The sequence below is a fragment of the Aotus nancymaae genome, unplaced genomic scaffold, assembly GCF_030222135.1.
Source record: "Aotus nancymaae isolate 86718 unplaced genomic scaffold, 86718_ANA_hifiasm-v0.15.2.pri h1tg000089l, whole genome shotgun sequence".
NCBI classification, from domain to species: domain Eukaryota; kingdom Metazoa; phylum Chordata; class Mammalia; order Primates; family Aotidae; genus Aotus; species Aotus nancymaae.
Window position 1 is genome coordinate 16,068,276 of NW_026988504.1, and position 19,661 is coordinate 16,087,936.

Here is a 19,661-nt window from a genome sequence, read left to right on the forward strand (position 1 = left end):
TCTCTGAACCTGTTGTCCTTTTTCATTCTCAGCACCTGCGTCATTTCTGCCACAGGTTTTGCCTGAACTCAGGGCTGAGCTAAGGGTTCTTCCCCGGATGCTCACAGCTTATGTTGGCGAGATCTTCCTACCCTTGTATGACCCTGAAATGCTCTCTTAGTGACTCTTTTCCAAACTAGAGTCAAAGCTCTGCGAGGGCCCTGAGCACACTTGATCTTTATAACCCCCAGGGCCCAGCACGATATCTGGGATGTAGCTATTGCTCGATAAGTATTTGTTGACCAGAAGGTAAATGAACTGAGTGCTCCCTACCCACTGTTTCTCTTTCTTTCTTGCCTACATTCCCACCAACCCCTGTATATGACAATGACCCTTCAGTCCCAGACCTCATAGACTTGCCCCAGTCAGCTCCTTCCTGATTTCATGTAAGAGTGACCTATTGAAAACTTCTTCCTTCCTGAAACATTCCCCCTGTTGGATGTCGGGGCTCCTGCTCTCTGCTCGCCTCTCTCCTTGGCCTGTCTCTGTTGTTTGGCTGACTCCTGTTGTCACCCCTCCAGTACTGGGAGCGAGGAATTCTGGTTCTCCCCACACCATCTTTTTTGAAATCACATTCAAGGTCTCCACCGTCTCTTCTAGGCAGATGCCTGAAAGGACTGGACTTCACATAGTCCTCCCAGGCCTGCCAGGCTTTCTGTCCTTTGACTAGGAGCTTTGCGTGTATCTGTAGAAGGAGTGACCGATGGACAAACATACAACTCTATTTTGAAAGTGGATCAGGTCCAGGCGCAGAGCTCACACTTGCAATCCAAGCACTTTGGGGAGCTGAGGCAGGCAGGTCACAAGGTCAGGAGTTCAAGACCAGCCTGGCCAACATGGTGAAACCCCATATCTACTAAAAGTACAAAAATTAACTGGGCATGGTGGCACATGCTTGTAATGCCAGCTACTCGGGAAGCTGAGGCAGGAGAATCGCTTAAACCCAGGGGCGTGGAAGTTGCGGTGAGTCGAGATTGTACCACTACACTCCAGCCTAGGCAATGGAGTGAGACTCTGTCTCAAAAAAAAAAAAAAAAAAAAAAGTGGATCGGGTATACACTGTGTAATTGCAAAGACTGTAAGGATAGATGTGGGTCTTGGAAGGCCTTGCCCTTGAGTTTGCAATAACAGGCTTGTTTAATAAACAAATATGTGCTAAGGATGATAACTCCTCATGAAATCGTTGACTTCAGAGTAAAACTGTAGCTTAGAACCCAAAGAGAGAAGGACAGAGGCAAGGAGGAATCGTTACATTACTCCTCACCCTCCGAGCGCCCACCCAGAACCCTCCAGGGATCACAGCTTTAAACCCATTCCAGTGGGTTCTTTCTGAAGTTCATTCTCAGACTCTCAGTGATATTTACTACCTTTTAAATTAGTAATGTTCTTCGCAAAGGGGAATGCTACAGGTTACTTCACTGGGTGTGAGGTCCCCTGAAGATTCCAAGTGTTCATTTTCTGGGTGGCTGTACATTATTTGTGTGGGAACCCATATTCTTATCTCACCACTAAAGACCAAGAAAGTGCTTTCAACAACCAGCAAGCATCAGTTGTATGTGGTCATTGTGTGGTTACAGCAGCAGGTACCAGCTGGTGTATTAAGCAAAACACATATACACAAAGGCAATGATTTTAAATTGGACTTTGGATTAAACTAATATATTTAATCTCTTAAGAGTTCTGACTGTATTAAACTCATTTGTAATCATGAGCAAATGAGACTTTACTAATGCCCCAGATGTTTTTGAATGTGGCACCTTCTGTTTTCTAATTGTGATTTAGGTTTAAATAACTTTTTAACTCATACTCACCTGTAATCTTTGTGTGCCCTTCTTTTTCCCCACGGAAGTGTTCACAGGACCCTAATTCATTGGTTTGGTAATAGCTCGTTGCTGCTTTGTTGTCAGTATTTTTAACAGACACAGATGTGCTGTCCTGTGGAGATGTCGGGGAAGAATGTCCTGAATCCCTAACTGCTTGCTCTTGTTCATAGTACTTAATTTTCACTTATTGAATCATTTGTTTTCTAAAAACCACCTTGGTGCATTTATTAGTTTGTTAGGGCTGTCATAACACATTACCAGAAACTGGGCAGCTTAAATGTCAGAAGTGTGTTGCCTCAGTTCCAGAGGCTCGGTGCTGGTAGGGTAGGTTCCTTCTGAGAGCTGCAAGAGAGAATTTGTTCCACGACTCACCCTGGCTTCTCTTGGTTTCCCGGCGGTCTTTGACATTCTTTGGTTTGTAGTATGGTCACCCTAGTCTCGTCCTCCATCTTCCCGTAAGCTCTCGCAGGGTGTGTTCATGTCCAAATTTCCCTTTTTTGTAAGGATGCCAGTCATATTGGATTAGAGGCCTTACCTTATGCCAGTATGACCCCATCTTAACTAATATTATATCTGCAACAGGCCTTTTTCCTAATAAGATCACGTTCTGAGTTACGACAAGTTACGACATCAACGTGAATTTTGTGGAGATAATTTGTATTAGTTTGTTTTTACGCTGCTAAGACATCCTCAAAACTGGATAATTTATAAAGAAAAGGAAGTTTAATGGACTCACAGTTCTGCATGGCTGGGGAGGCCTCACAATCATGGTGGAAGATGAAAGGCACATCTTACATGGCGGCAGGCAAGAGAGAGAATGAGAGCCAAGCAAAAGGGGAAACCCCTTATAAAACCATCAGATCTCATGAGACTTATTTACTACCATGAGAACAGTATGGGGGAAAGCACCCCCATGATTCAATTATCTCCCACTGGGATCCTCCCACAACACATGGGAATTATGGGAGCTACAATTCCAGATGAGATTTGGGTGGGGACACAGCCAAACCATATCACAGTTCAACCCATAACGGTAGAGTTAATATCTGAAATAATCAAGTGACATTTTTATTTGGCAATTCTGGGTAGGAGAGATGGGTAGAAATAATAGTAAATTGCACTGAGTGTATTCTCACAGACCATTGAGAAAGGCAATTATTGTCGGATTCTAAATTATATGAAAGAACTTTGGGGATTGTTTTTGACATATGTTGTATAAAAGTAACTTATTTCCCAGGTTTCTTCTCTCTTTTTTCTGACCAGCTCTTTGTCCATACTGATTGAATAATTTCCTGATGCCCTTCAACAAATGGAGAAAAAGTTTGACCACATTTTTAAAATCCAAACTAATATATTTATTTATGTTTCAGCTTTTTATGTATATTTTCATATATCTGCAAAAGCAGAGAGAATAGTATGATAAAAACCATCTACTCTTCTTGTAGCTTTAATAATTGTCAGCTATTACCAATCTTGTTTCATCCATCTTCCTGCCACTTTTTTTTTTTTTTTTTTTGCTGGAGTCTTATAAAGGGAATTGCAGATATCATATTATTTCACTTGTATATATTTTTTTAAGTTAGAGAAATATAATGTTATACTTTCTCGCTATTGAAATTAAGGAGGAGAAAGGTAAAACTACTTAATGATAAGTATTAAGAGATACACGTTGGCTTTTACATTGTAATGAATTTAAAGAAAGAAATGCAGGAGATAAAGGAGGAGTGGGGTGGGTGGGGATAGGAAGAGAGAAGATGTGAGAGATACCAGCTTCCTTACACGTTTCCCTCCCTAACGGAACTCCGAGCTCCTCAAGGGAAGAAACTGTGTCTTGGTCCCCCAGTTAACTTCATACCTTATAGGGAATTGGTGTAGAAAAATAGAGACACACTAAGAAAAACCTTATAGGGAATTGGTGTACAGTAAGTGTACGTCAGTAAACATTTGCTGAATAATTGAACAAATAAAAGATTGAATGATGCTCCCCCAAAACCTTGCATAGAAAGATGCAGAGACACGCTCAGAAAAATACACATTTAGCTCTAGAGGAAAGAAAAAAAGAAAAAGAAAAAAGACCCTGAAAGGTACATTGCTTCTTCAGGATATTTTCTCAGACATTTAGATCCTGTGTAGCATTTCTACAACCCTACCAAGAAACAGGACTGTCCTAATGTGCTAAGTGCTTATGCCCTTAGCGAGGTGGAGAGGTTTCATCCATGGCATGAGAGCTCATTCTTCATTTGCATTAACTGGGAATCGAAGCCTGAATCCTGAGTGTTTTTGACTACCTTCCATCCTCTCGGAATTCTGGAGCCACACTTTGTTTTGCCTGCCATTTGAGAGAAGATTTGGGTTGCTGTGAAACTTAAAGTGATACACATTTTGCTGAAGAAAGAGACTGCAGTCTCAGACGTCTGTACTGCAGGCAGACCTACACGCGCATGGACCTGAGTGACGTTGAAGCAGGAGATACAAGTCCTGTTCCGCTAGACTGGAGGAGGCCTAGGACTGAAGGCAAGAGAGAGGAGGCAGAACATACAGTCCCACTGCCCAGTCCAGCCTCCTCAACTCCTTGCCACCCTCTCTCAAACCCCAGGTTAAGTAATTCCAGACTGAAGAATAAGAGCCTTAAAAATACTGCGGAGAGAAGTTTGGTATTACAGTCATGATAAACCCTTGCGTAGAACGTGTTGCAATAATTATTTTTTAGGGTCAAAATGAGGAAACCTGACACGCATACTGGATTGTGGGTGTGCAGACATGAAGCTCGCATTGCAGAGTGATGAAGGCTTTATGCCCTTATGAGATTAAAGGAAAGTTGGGTTAATCAGATGATTCTGAAATCAGAACCCAAACACTGCTTGATCTGAGCTTTAAAAAGCAAACTTTTGGGTTTCTCTTTAAACATTTTTGCATGATTTTTCGTATACTTTAAGAGGTTTTGTTTGGTTCCATAAAGCAGATACCCTTTCATACTACAGGTACTCAAGATTTCATTAATGTATATTCTTAGTCGATATCAGAAAAATCCATTTCATTGCAGTTGTGGGTTGAATATGGGAATAAGTTTGAAATAAGTAAAAGAAGGGAGACTGTGTATCTGTTGGCAAATGTGTCAGTGTCATCATCTGCATTCTTCTAAGTGTGTGGCTTCTGGGCCATCATGGGTGACTAATGATCACATCCCATCCCCATTCTCATCTTTTCTTCTTGGCTCTGGAAGGAACTCTATACTGGTGATTGCCCGAATGTTCTTGAGATTTTTCTTCCCTCAACCATCTCTAGCCCCCTGCTCTCTCCTGACTCTCTTCCCATGCCTCACACAGCCTCGTCCTTGCCACCATCAACCACAAAACTTGGTTGTTTCCCGGGCTCGCCTTGCTGTTCTCCCTCCCCGTGTAGACACCTCTGAGAGCTTGGTCTACGGTCCTCTGCTGTCTTTTGGCTTCTCACCTTGAACTTCCACCTGCTTGCCTGACACATCTATCTAGGTGACCTAGCAGCAAATTACACTTAACTTGTCTCGAATGGAAACTCCTGTTTATTGTTTTGTTATTTTTTATTGATATATAATAGTTGTACATATTTTGGGGGTACAGCTGATATTTTGATACACACAGGTTTCAAAATACCATCCAAAGTGTTCATTAGAAGCATGTGCACAGGTATCAAAATATCAGGTGCACCCCCAAAATATGTACAACTATTATATCTACAAACAATGTGTAGTGATAAAATCAGAGCAACCGGAATATACATCATCTCAAACATTTATCTTTTGCATTGGGAACATTATAAATCTTCTAGCTATTTTGAAATATATAATAAGTTATTAACTATAATTTCCCTGCTGTACTCTGAATTACTAGAACTTATTCCTTCTATCTCACTGCATTTTTGTACCTGTTAACTAACTGGTCTTCATCCCTTTCTCCTCTTTTTTCTTTCAAGCCTCTGGTGGAAGCAGCCACCATTCTACTCTTCACCTCTGTGAGACCCACTTTTTTAGGTCCCACGTACGAGTGAGAGCATATGATGTTTGTCTTCCTGTGCCTGGCTGCTGTCACGTAACATAATGACCTCCAGTTCTGTTCATGTTGCTGCAAATGATAGGATTTCATTCTTTTTTATGGCTGAATAATACTCCATTTTGTAGACATACTACATCTTTATCCATTCATCTGTTGATGGGCATTTAGGTTGATTCTGTATCTTGGCTGTCGTGAATGGTGCCGCAGCAAACACGGGTTACAGATGTCTCCTGGATAGACTGATTTCCTTTCTTTCTGATACATACGCAGCGGTGGGATTGGTGGACCGTATGGTAGCTCCGTGTTGAGTTGTTTTGAGAACGTCCATAGTGCTTTCAGTAGTGGCTCTACGACTTCACATTCCCACCAGCGTTCCCCTTTCTCTGCAACCTCACTAGCATCTGTGCTTTTCTGTCCTTTTGATAATAGCCATTCTAACTGTGGTGAGACATTACCGTGATTTTCATTTCCATTTCCTCCGTATTAAGTGATGGTGAACATTTTCCCTTCTACCTGTTGGCCATTTGTTTGTCGTCTTTTGAGAAATGTCTATTCAGATCTTTTGCCCATTTTAAAATTGTTGAATGAAGCATTTGAGAATAGTTTTTCCAATTCTGTAGGTTATTTCTTCACTTCGTTTTCTTTGCTGCACAGAAGCTTCTTAGCTTGATATAATCCCATTTGTCTATTTTTGCTTTTGTTGTCTGTGCTTTTGAGGTCTTACCCAAAAATGTTGTCCAGACCAGTGCATAAAACCCCTGTTTAAACAACGTGAAGAGTAGTTTCTTCTCTTTCAGCTTGTGTAATACTCAGGTTGCAAGTCCCCAAGTCCAACTTGATTCTTACTTGCCCCTTGGTCTTCATTCATTTTCTGCGCCCTGCCGGTTCTCCCTTAGTATTTAGAATTCTTTCTGTGCAAAGTACAGAAAACTTATTCAAACTGGCATGAGCAATAAAAGCATGTATGATATGACTTTGTGGATTCAAATGTATTAAATTACATGGTGTATAAATGAAGAGAATGGTGTTTTTAAAGGGTGTTTAATGGTTCATGTGACTGAGAAGTTTGAGGATGATAGCCTTACTAGTTTCTTTATTTCTCCTGAGTCTTCTGTACTGCAGTTTCATCATAAGGCTCACCTCTTGGTTGTAGAATGGTAACACCATTTACTCAGTTGCTCTGGCCGGAAGCTGGGGGGCATTGTTGACTCTTCTTTCCTTCACATCCCACATTCAATCTTATAGCCCTGTCTTCAAAGTATATATCAGGTCCAACCAGGGAAGAATGCACACAAGATGCTCACTAGTCTTTGCTGAAATTAGAGAAAAAGAAGGCAAGGCAAGAATTACAAGATGAATCTTCTAAAGAAGGGGGAGCTAAGAGGCTTGCCTGCTTAGAATTGGGAATACTGGGATTTTTGAAAGAGTTCGTTGGGAGCATGTGCACAGTTGCTTAAAGGCAGAATAATGTGCTGTCCTAAGAATGACATTCTTTATAAATATGTGATAGAGCGTGTTTATTTGGTTTGCTTTCATACGACTTTGACCATGTATCCCAGGAGACTTCTCATTGTTACAAATCTGAAAACAATAATTTTCTTTTAACACACAGATATAATATAAGCTAACTTTTTCATTACTTTCCCTACAAAGCCGAAAGCAGTTGACTTGCCTTAGAGATTTTCATTTCGTTGGAAGGCGTATTCTACTGTGACGTTGCCTTTCATTAATTCCTTCCAGCTAAGCAAAATTTAATTAAAACCATCGCACATGATGGCAACCATTTATGTATTTAAAAAAAGAACTCAAGGAAGCTCAGCTACCAGTCTTCTATTCTATACAAAGTCTAGCTATTATATTTAGTAGGCTCTTTCCAGAATTCAGAATTTGTTGCATAACAGCTTTTCTTCATTAATTTTGGATAATAGGGAATTTCTATGCCTGTGTTCCATTTTACATGACTGTGACCTGAATTTGAAATGATGTGGACTTGAGGGTGAAAGGAAAGGAAATATTTTTTAAAGGAGAAATGGAAAATGCCCCTGAGCAGTGCATATACATATATATGAATATAGCAATCCATGTTAGGTGTACATAGGGATCGTCCCATTTTACATCTAGATTAAGTGACAAAATGTCTCAGTAGTTTGGCAGGAAAGTCAAGCCTGCAGCCTGAGGGGCCTGGCTTTCACCATCATTATTGACAATTATGTGCGCAAGCCAGCAGGGAGGGTGCAAGGAACACATCTCTAGTCCTCAAAGATGATGTGAGTCCTTTGCTCTGACGTCTGAGTTCTCCCCCACCCCTACTTCTCCACTCTATGCCAGCACTGATCATATTTAGAATTTGTAGAATGGAAGCAAATACTTCCTTTCTTCCCTTTTTTTTTTTTTTTTTGAGACAGGGTCTCACTGTCACCCAGGCTGGAGTGAGAGCGGTGTGAGCTCAGCTCACTGCAACCTCCACCTCCCGGGTTCAAGCCATCCTCCTGCCTCAGCCACCCAAGTAGCTGGGATTACAGGCATGCACCACCACACCCAGCTAAGTTTTGTAATTTTAGTAGAAACAGGGAGAGTTTTGCCATGTTGGCCAGACTGGTCTCAAACTCTTGACCTCAAGTGATCTGTCCGTCTTGGCCTCCCAAAGCGGTAGGATTACAGGTGTGAGCCACTACACATGGCCCAAATTCTCTTTTCTTTTTCCTTCTTTGCTTTTCCCTCCCCTCCCTTCCCCTCCCCTCTCTTCCCTTCCCCTCCCTTCCCCTCCCCTTCCCTTCTTTTTTCTTTCATTTTTTTCTTTTTTTAATCTTTCTTTCTCTCTTTCTCTTTTTCTTTCTTTTATTTTTTTGGGATGGAGTCTCACACTGTCGCCCATGCTGTAATGCAATGGCATGATCCTGGCTCACTGCAACCTCTGCCTCGCGGGTTCACAGGATTCTCCTGCCTTAGCCTCCTGAGTAGCTGGGATTACAGGTGCACAGCACCACACCTGGCTAATTTTTTGTATTTTTAGTAGAGACGGGGTTTCACTATGTTGGCCAGTCTGGTCTCAGACTCCTGACCTCATGATCTACCACCTTGGCCTCCCAGAGTGCTGGGGTTACAGGTGTAAGCCACCGCGCCTGAGCTCGCTCTTGTCATAATGAACTCAAGTGTGAACATAAGTAATCATAAAAAGTCTAACGTAAGGCTCTTACTGCCTCTTCCTATGCCTCTTATTTGTAGTTTCATAAATATTGCTCTGGGTTGATTACTTTAAAAGTCTTTATTGTAGGTTATGTATAAGATTTACCATTTTAATCATTTTAAATGTACGAGTCAGTGGCATTAAGTACATTTCCAGTGTTATGCGACCATCACTACCATCCATTTCCAGAGCTCACTTTGATCATTTCACACAAACTCTGTACCTGTTAATCACTAACTCCCTATTCTCCCCCTCGCCCATGACTGATCACCTCTATTCTAATTTGTGTCTCTATACATTTGCCTATCCCAGGTACCTCATATAAGTGGAACCATACAATATTCGCCCTTTTGTGTCTGGCTTATTTCACTTAGCATAACACTTTCAAGGGTCATAGATGATGTCACATGGGTCAGAGTTTCATTTTTTAAGCTTCAGTAATATTTCATTGTATGTGAATACCACATTTTGTTTATTCTTCACTGATGGATATTTGGGTTGTTTCTTATTGCCTGTCTATCATGAATAATGCTGCAGCGGACACTGGTGTGCAGATACCTGTTTGGGTCCTTGCTTTTGCTTCTTTTGGGTCTATGTCTAGGAGTGGAATTGCTGGGTCATATGGTAATTTTATGTTTAATTTTGGGAAGAACCAACAAACTGATTCCTCAGCAACTATAACATTTTACATTCCCAGCAGCAATGGACATGGGCTCCAGTCTCTGTGCACCCTTGGCAACACTTGTCATTTGATCCGTTATTTTCTTTACTTTTTTCTTTTTCTTTCTTTTTTTTTTTTTTTTTGAGATGGAATCACTCTGTCGCCCAGGCTGGAGTGCAGTGGCGCCTGTCTCAGCTCACTACAACCTCTGCCTCCCTGGTTCAAGTGATTCTCCTGCCTCAGCCTCCCGAGTAGCTGCGATTATAGGCATGCGCTACTGTTCCCAGCTAATTTTTGTATTTTTAGTAGAGATGGGGTTTCTCCATGTTGACCAGGCTGGTCAAACTCCTGACTTCAAGTGATCTGCCCATCTCGGCCTCCCAAAGTGCTGGGATTATAGGCATGAGCCATTGTGCTTGGACCCATTTTTTTCTTTTTTAAAATAATAGCCATTTTAACGGGTATGAAGTGGTGATGGATTACTTTTAACTGGAATTTTCCCTCAGCTTGGAACCGTGGCTGGGGTGTGTGTGTGTGTGATTCATGTTGGTTGCATGTCTCCGGAGGAATTTGCCTTGATGGCTAGGCAGCACTATGCTGCAGCTGATTCCTGTATCTGTGGCATCAGTTTGTCAGTTTCTTTTTTATTCTGTAAACCTCTCTCCATGAACGGAGTATGGAAAAATTCTCTGGACCATTTGCTCAAGATCACTCTAGGAAACATTGTCCAGGGTTGACAGCTCCAGCTCATCCATCCACAGGATGACTTTTGACACAGAAACAAGGCAGTCTCAGGTCCCTGTGTGCAGCTAATGGGCCAAGACTCCTTGTCGCTAAATTATTCAGATTAGCGGGGGAAGCAGCGTCAGAGGGAGTGCTGTTTCCCTCACACTGAGTGTTTGGCTTCAGCACACCCTTGGCTGGTTTCTGTTCTCTTTAAGCTCATGAGCACAATCAAGAACCACTGTACTCATCAACATGGCAGCGTCAAAATACACCTCTGTTTTTCCCCAAAATTTTTATGTTTTTTTTTTTTTTTTTTTTTTGAGAGGGAGTCTTGCTCTGTCACCCAGGCTGGACTGGAGTATGGTAGTGTGATCTTGGCTCACTGCAACCTCTGCCTCCCAGATTCTTGCCTCAGCCGCCCAAGTAGCTGGGATTATAGGCGCAAGCCACCGAGCCTGGCTAATTTTTGTATTTTCAGTAGAGATGGGTTTTCACCATATTGGCCAGGGTGGTCTCTAACTTCTGATTTCAAGTGATCTGCCCACCTCAGCCTCCCAAAGTGCTGAGATTACAGGCGTGAGTCATCGCGGCTGGCCGTATGGAGCTAAACATAGGTGACTGTTACTTACTCTGTTTCTGAAATATACTTTTGACAAGCAGTGAAAGCTCTCCTTAATTTCCATCTAGTTTACTTCCATAAGCAAGATTAGCAAGCATACGGATCACTGTTTTGGGCATTCTGAGTTTTGAAGGCAGGTAATGTCAAGATCCGTTATTTGGCCAAGTCTGTGGTCTTTATTTAATTTTTTTGTCCCACCACGTCATTAGCTCAGTGTGATTTGTGTATTTCATGTGTCATCCATCACTGCTGGGGAGCATATGCATATCATGTAGAGGATTAGAGAAAAGTGATTTTGTGCTTAGAAAATGATTGAATGAAGATTTACTTTGCGACTGGAAGCTGTAGGATAGCTTTCTGTTTAAAAACCTCTCAATGGGTTATATAACCAGAGGCAACCCATAGTCTTTGAAGATAAGGCTTCATCTTTGAGTGAGTTTTTTTTTTGGATAGCATGTTCTTGCTCCAGCGAAGACTTGTTGAAGGGCCAAGAGTGGCCTCAGGACAGTCATCAGGTAGAATCCATGACACGTCTTCACTTCCTTCCAGCTGAGTGGCTGTCTTTAAGTTGTCTTCCTTCCTGCCAAGGTCAGGCAGGTGTTTACTGAAGGTTTGCTATGTAACAGGTACCGCTTATTACCCACTTTTCTCCAATTTCCTTTGCTTCAAATATCATGGTGAGATAAATTCCTTTAGAGTTCCAAATATAAAAAAAAGACCAAAAACTATAGCTCCTGATTTTTAGCCGGGGGAAAGCCGATGTTGTCCATCTCTAGGTAAACCCAGTGCATCCTTTTGTTTTACTGAGCCAGTCTTTTCCTCTTTCAACAACACTAGCAAGACTTCTCAAATGTCTTCATTAGATTATCTTACAAAATATGCATTACCCAACTTAGTTTGGAACTTGAACCCAAAGGTCAAGGCCAGCCATCTGTGATTTTTGGAACCTCTGGCTGTTGCTCAGTTTTCTGGGGCAGTCTTTCCCAGGCACATGCTGCATCCAGCCTGCATCAGCCAGCCTCCAAGCTCTTCTTCCCTGTTACCCTCATGGCAGGTGGGGGTATTTGGGAGGAGAGGGGGCATCTGGGCTTTCTCTACTTAGTAACCCAGGATTGGGCACATTCTGTTTCTTCTTTCATTGGAGATCATCCATTCTGAATTTTGAGTCTTTGAATAGGCTTAGAGGGGTCTTTAACCCTCAGATAACAAATCTATGAGTGACTGTCTCAAACACATGGCCCTTCTGTCTGCCTCTCATAGGGTGAATCCAGTCCTTAAGATGGGAAGCTTGCATGTAAGGAAGGTGGGGAGGTAATTATTTTGGGATAGGTAAGGCTTTTTGCTGCCTTTGCAAATTATGCTGGATAATGAGGGCCTGGGTCTTTTTAGGATACACTTTGACATAAAAGATTTTTTGAGTTGTGCAATAGAAATACTTGTAGCTGGAGATAAATAATTGCATTGACCTGTAAATTGTAGACAGAACAGATACAAAAAGCAAACTGTTCTTCCATGGGATTTGATAAGTGTGAGTTTTCTTAACAGTGTTCATCTGAATGTGGAGGTGTTTTTTTTAAAAAGGGATGAAAGGCCCAAATGTTTGAATGATTAAATAGGGAACGAGAATGCTTAGTTTCCTCCCAAAACACTGTATCTGTAATAAACCCTAATGAGGAAATAATGCTCCGGTAACCTTTTTCCTGTGGTAATTTATCTTCCTAATTCCAGTAGATGAAAGATGAGTCTGTGCCTGGGGAGAGAGAACAGATCAGATTAATTTGCGCCATCACAGTGTGGCTTTATTATCCATCCTTGGAGAGTTTTGCAATCAAGATGCTTTTAGCAGAAACACAGTGGGAAGGCCACTCCTCTCAGGGCTTGTAGGAGCTAAGCACTGCCCTTTGAGTGTTTCTGTGCTGCCTGGGCAGCCAAGAGGGCTCTTTTCTCCACTTCACACTTACCTCCTCCTGCCCGACTGTGCGTGGCCAGCCGACAGGTGCGGCTAGTGTGCCCCGCAGCCAGCAGGATCCCTCACTCAGGGCGCCTCCTCCTGTAAAGGGATGCTCGCTTTAAGAGATCTCCACCCATCACCTTTCCGTGGGTGGTTCCTGTTTGTATAACTGGCTCTTTGTCTGCTCAAGGCCAGGCATCCATTTTCTTTTTGAAAAACTATATTTTTACAGTGGCATGGCATCATGAGTACCTTTAAAATGTGCATTTTTACAATCACATTATATTATAATTACCTTAAAAGAAAATGCTTTAAAAAGAATTATCTATGATTCTATTTCTCTAATATACCCATATCTTTATCCTCTGGGTTTTTACATATGTGCGTATGTATATATCTATGTAGGTATATTTGTGTGTGTGTCTATTTTGTCATGTACTCATTTTCCTGTTACCCATGTAAACAATTTTGGCATCAGCTTTATTCCCTTTCTGTTCTGGAAATCCTGCCAGTGGATATGACATGGTGAAAGGAGAGGGGCCTGTAGTGTCAAGCAATGCTTAGTATGAATCCTGGCTCCATCACATGGTGAATTACCTTGGGAAAGACCTTCATTTGTTTGTTGGTTCATTCCTCTATCCATTTGTCTGTCCTCCCTGCCTCCCTTCCTGTCTCCCATTCATAAGCATTCACTTTACTGTTGTACAGCTGGATGCGAGGGGTCTGAGCACCATTTTCCTATCCATAAAGTATATATATATATTGTAGGCCAGGTGCGGTGTGCCACACCTGTAATCCCATCACTTTGGGAGACTCAGGTAGGCGGATCACTTGGTCCAGAGTTTGAGACCAGCCTGGCCAACATGGTGAAACCCTGTCTCTACTAAAAATACAAAAATTAGCGAAGCATGGTGGTACGTGCCTGTAATCCCAGCTACTCGGGAGGCTGAGGCAGGAGAATTGCTTGAACCCGGGAGGTTTAGGTTGCAGTGAACTGAGATCACACCATTAAGACTCTGTCTCAGGGTAAGAGAGAGAGAGAGAGAGAGAGAGAGAGATTACAGTATATTAAGTAGTATTGTTATGAGGATTCAATCTGGAATGCATGTGAAGGGACCCAGCACAACAGCAGCAACCTGGCACATGGTAGGATGCTCAGTAAATGGTGCTGTGTGGTCAGTCAGCAAGTCTCATCATTCTTCTGTAATTTCCCTGGCCCCTGTTACTTCCATTTCTTCGCAGCCTGCATAACGATGGGTAATTACTTTCATACCTAGACTGTGCCAGAGGCTTCTAACTGGGCATTATAGGCCTCAATCTATTCTATTAAATTCTTCCTATTACCACCATTTGCACTTCTAAAACATTGCTTTTTGTCTCTGTTACTCTTGGTTCAGAAACTTTCAGTGACTTCCAAGGCTATTCTGAATTTCTGACTGGCTACTCAAGGCCCTCTCAGTACTCTTGGCTCCACTTGGGATTTCAGCTCTGAGCCATCCTGCCACCCTCTTCCACCTACGGAAATGACTCAGCCTCTGTGGTCTTCTGTATCTCCTGCCATATGGGCAGGGAACTGCATTATCATGGGTGAGAGGAGAAAATAGCCTATGAGCCACAAAGTTGAGAAGTTCTAACCTTCCTTGTGCGGTGTCTTAGTTCATTTTTGCTGCTATAACAGAATATCTGAGACTAGGTAATTTATAAAGAACAGAAATTTGTTTTCTCATAGTTCTAGAGGCTGGGAAGTCCAGGTGCCAGCATTAGGCAAGGGCCTTTTTACTGCCCGTTCCCAGGGGAAGGAAGACCTTGTCCTCACGTGGCAGACGGCAGAAGGGCAAAGAGACGGAAGGGGGACTCTACTCACCCTTTTATAATGACATTAATTCCAATCCTGAGGGCAAAGCCCCCATGACCCGGTTACCTCTCAGGGGTCCCATCTCCCAAAACTGCCACTGTGTCAACTAAATTTCAACATGGGTTTTGGAGCTGACATACAATCAAACCATAGCATGCAGAAAAAAACACATGACTAACCTAGTATTTCTGAGGATATACTGTTTTTTAACTTGTTATTATTCAGCAAATAATAGAGTAGTAGATGATACCTTTTTGGAGCCAGACTTTGAGCTTTCAAGGAGAAACTAGGTCATTTATTTTTTGCATCCTCTATATTATTACCATCAATAAAAACCTCTTAGGGGGCCATACGCAGTTGCTCATGCCTATAATCCCTGCACTTTGGGAGGCTGAGATGGGCAGATTGCTTGAGCTCGGGAGTTCGAGACTAGCCTGGGCAACATGGTGAAACCCCGTCTCCACAAAAATGTAAAAATTAGCAGGTTGTGGTGGAACTCGCCTGTATTCCCAGTGAATTGGGGGGTCTGAGGCAGGGGAATTGCTTGAACCCAGGAGGTTGAGGCTGCCGTGAGCCAAGATCACCCTACTGCATTCCAGCCTAGGTGACAAAGTGAAACTGTGTCTTAAACAAACAAAACAACAACAAAAATAACCTCTTAGGGGATTACTTTCTTTAACAGTTATTTTGTTGATTTATCCTCAGGACTATTTATCAAAACCATGTTGAGCCTTGAAAATATTTACTCTGTAGTGGATTTTGCTGAATTTGCGGGAACTTTTCCAACTGGTGACAGTATCTGCAGCAAAAAGGCAGATACACGAAGGTGTTAGGGTTTCTCCTAAGGTTTTTTATTATTATTTCAAAAAGGTCTGGTCTGTTTTCTGTAGATTGCATTTGTGTCTTAATTAGTTTATTAAGGTCAGAATTCTGCTGAGGAATTCCTGCAACTCACATTTAGGTATATCCATAATATTTATAATCAGTTATTTATATTTTACTTCACCCACAGAATATAATGTTTACATATGTTTATATGTGCATGTTAGTGTGTTGTTATAGGATGGTGCAAAGTATTTTATTTAATTTTTTGAGAGGGAGTTTCACTCTTGTCACCCAGGCTGGATTGCAGTGGCATGGATCTTGGCCCACTGCAACCTCCACCTCCTGGGTTCAAGCGATTCTCCTGCCTCACCCTCCTGAGTAGGTGATTACAGGCGCCAATCACCATGTCCAGCTAATTTTTTTTTTTTTTTTTTTTTTTTTTTTTGTATTTTTAGTAGAGATAGGGTTTTACCATGTTGGCCAGGCTGCTCTCAAGCTCCTGACCTCAGGTGATCCACCTGACTCGGCCTCGTGTAGTGCTGGGATTATAGGAGTGAACCACCATGCCTGGCTAGGACGGTGCAAAGTATTTTAAATTTTGATTCCTGGTTTCTCCTTTGCGAAACCGACTTACAGTCTGACTCTCCTCTCCCTCAACTTCAGAGAGTAAGAGCCACAGTTTATGTGGCCCTGTCAGTGCTGGCATCTTGGGCATCTGTTATCGATGAGTCTAATCAATACCAAATGTTGCTGATTCTCGAATGAAATGCCTTCTGATTGCTGTTTATAAGCTTCCGTCTGTAGTGAAATTAAATTGACTTCTAACAGCAAGTATCCCTGTTTGGAAAACAAAGTTCATATGTTAAATCATGTCTATTCTAATTTTAGTTTTCTTTTCTCTCTACCAGTTTGCTGTTTTGTGGTCCACAAGAGGTGCCATGAATTTGTTACTTTTTCCTGCCCGGGTGCGGATAAGGGACCTGACACTGATGTAAGTAGTCTGGAAATCGTGATTTGATGTCAATGTGGATTTCTGAGCTTTAATTTTTTTAATGCCTGTGCAACTGTTGTTTTGCCACATGCTGTTAATGGGAACACTCGGTTAGTTTCATAGAACTTTGGCTTGTACTAATGAACAGATTTGTAGCCCATTTGAGCCTCAGACTACTTCTCAGAGAAATTCTTGGAGGAGAATGTCTTGTTAGCATGTACTGTCCCACTCTGGGCAGCTGCATTGACTAAATCCACCAAATTTATCATAATAGCTTTCACAAACACAATGCAGTTGTTGACAAATTTTACAATACACATTTATCACCCTTCAGTTTCTTTCTTTTTTTTTTTTTTTGAGGTGGAATCTCACTCCATTGCCCAGGCTGGAGTGCAGTGGCATGATTTCAGCTCACTGCAACCTCCACCTTCCAGGTTCAAGCAATTCTCCTGCCTCAGCCTCCTTAGCGGCTGGGACTACAGGCATGCACCACCATACCCAGCTAATTTTTGTACTTTTAGTAGAGATGGGGTTTCATTATGTTGGCAGGCTATTCTTGAACTCCTGACCTCAAGTGATCTGCCCATCTTGACTTTCCAAAGTGCTGAGATTACAGGTGTGAGCTAGCAGGCCCGGCCACCCTTTAGTTTACTTCTAGGCTGAAATAAACCAATAGAGGCTTCATTGCTTTGGGCCAGTGTAACAAACTGCTCCTGGTTTACTCCATGAGATCATCTCTGCCTTTTTGGTGTATATTATCAGTGCTGCTGATGATTGAAATAATTTAGCATCCGTTTCACTGAACAGTGATCTCTGAAGTTGCCCATGTGTGAACACATAATTTCCTCTTTGTGTCCTTATTCTGACAGTCTCTGTTGCGTCTCCTGTGTACTTAAAAATGGGATCCACAGAGGAGTCACAGAAAATACCGTCTAAAATATGTTGGGTGGACAGAAACTTGAGCTGTTATGTGGAAATTAATATTTTAACTGAATAAAAAAATAGGCAGGCTTAAAAGAGTAGACATTTCTGTTCTGAATTGCTTTGCCTGATCAGTTTAATCACTCAGGTTGTGTGCTTCAAGCGATTCCCATCTTTAACGCTTGTTCCCATCAGGAAACTTAGATTTCAAAGTAGCTTTCTCAGTGCAGGCAGGACTAAATTCTTCCCTCTGTGGAAGATGACATTTTTGCAGCGGGCTCTGAGGGATTCAGATTTGCTTTCTTGTAACACAAGCAAGAAGGAAGTTACTGTTTGATGCCCAGTGCACAGGAAGTTGCCACGATGGGGTTAGGGTGCTCCTGGAGGCAAGAGAGAGTGCCTGTTGTGGGCTCTGAGCCACCACGGCTTCCACAAAGGCCTGTAGGACACGGGACCCAGAGGAAACTCAGGTGTCATCTTGTTTTATAACTTCATGGACAAGGAAGCCCAAGTCCCTGAATGTTGAGTGACTTGCCTGTCTACAAACAAAACTAGTGTCATTCACCCATCCTCCACCTCGATCTTGTTTTATAACTTCATGGACAAGGAAGCCCAAGTCCATGAATGTTGAGTGACTTGCCTGTCTACAAACAAAACTAGTGTCATTCCCCCATCCTCCACCCCTGCCACTTTCCATATGTCTCTTCTGGAATATTGTCTTCCTTTGGGGCTCTTTAGAGATAAGAAGTAGCTAGAATATAAAGTACTAACTTTTCCAAAAAGTCAAGTCCCATTGCACTTGTTTGGACTTGTCTAAAACCTCACATCATAGCCTTTCACTTCCGTGCTCATCATTCTCATCTTCATCTTCCCATTTTTTCTTCTTTCCTCTTTTCTTTCTCCTCCCATTTCTACTCCATCAAGAATGGGGAGGAAGGATGGGCAGGCCTCATATCCTGAAGCCTGGATGTGAAGGCCCTCCCTGGAAAAGGCTATTTCAGACAAAGGCGAGGAGCAAATGAGAATGCCAAGATGTGGGAAGGAGTTTAATCAATAACAAACAGAAAGCTGGGAGTTGGGTATCTGGCTTAGGATTTGGGGCACACTCTCGGGAGCATTGGGGGCCCAGGAAAGGTTTTAAGCCTAAAAATGATGTGGTCCGATTTGCTTCTTAAAAAGGTTACTCTGGTTGCCTTGTAAGAAATGGATTGGGCAGGAAGTGCGCTTGGTGTACCGGTGGAGATGCGGAAATAGCAAAGGTTGGAGAATGCCGTGTAGAGGTACCTCCCCTCTGGGCAATGTGATGGGGGATTGGTGTAGATGGACGCAGTGGGGATGGACAGAGTCAACTCACTGAAGGTACATTTAGGAGCCAGATCCGCAGTTCTTGGTCATTGCTGCATCAGGGAAATGGCGATGTTGAAAATGACTCCCTGGCTGGAGGTATGTTAAAGTCGTGGGGACTCTGGAGGGAGAGCGTGTATTTGGGAGAGTGAGATGGGGGCAGATCAAGGGGTTTTACTTTGGTCATTTTCTTAGTCTGTGCCAGTTGCTAACACAAAATACTGTAGACTGAGTAATTTATAATTAATAGGACATTTTTTTTTCACAGTTCCAGAGGCTGGGAAGTTCAAGATCAAGGTACCAGCAGATTCTGTATCTGGCTCAAGCCGGGCTCTGCTTCCTGGATGATGCCTTTTTGCTGTGTACTCACATGGCAGAAGGGCTAAAAGGGGAAAAGGGGATGAACAGATCCCTTGTACATCTTTTATAAGGGAGGTGATACCATTTAGGAAGGCTCCACCTCATGGCTGAATCACCTCCTAAAGGGCCCACCTCTTAATACGATCACATTGGCAGTTAAGTTTTAGCATATGAACTTTTGGGGACACAGACCATTAGTAGACACATTCAGCGGTAGATGTCTGACACTGGACGTCAGTTGAGTATGGATGCAGGTGTGGCAGTCAGAAGTGGGGTATGTCCTGAAGATAAAGATTCCTATGATTTTTCTTAAGGCCTTGTATGTGGA

The 19,661-nt window shown here is 42.4% G+C and overlaps 1 protein-coding gene across 4 annotated transcripts in view; it reads left to right on the plus strand.

Moving 5' to 3' along the window:
* PRKCA (protein kinase C alpha) overlaps positions 1 to 19,661 on the plus strand; it is a 495,684-nt gene that overhangs the window by 176,581 nt on the left and 299,442 nt on the right. For all 4 annotated transcript variants that reach the window (XM_012453857.3, XM_012453858.2, XM_012453859.3 and 1 more), the window contains one exon: positions 16,626 to 16,708. In XM_012453857.3, coding sequence (XP_012309280.1) covers positions 16,626 to 16,708 — 83 coding nt within the window. The remainder of the gene's footprint in view (positions 1 to 16,625; positions 16,709 to 19,661) is intronic.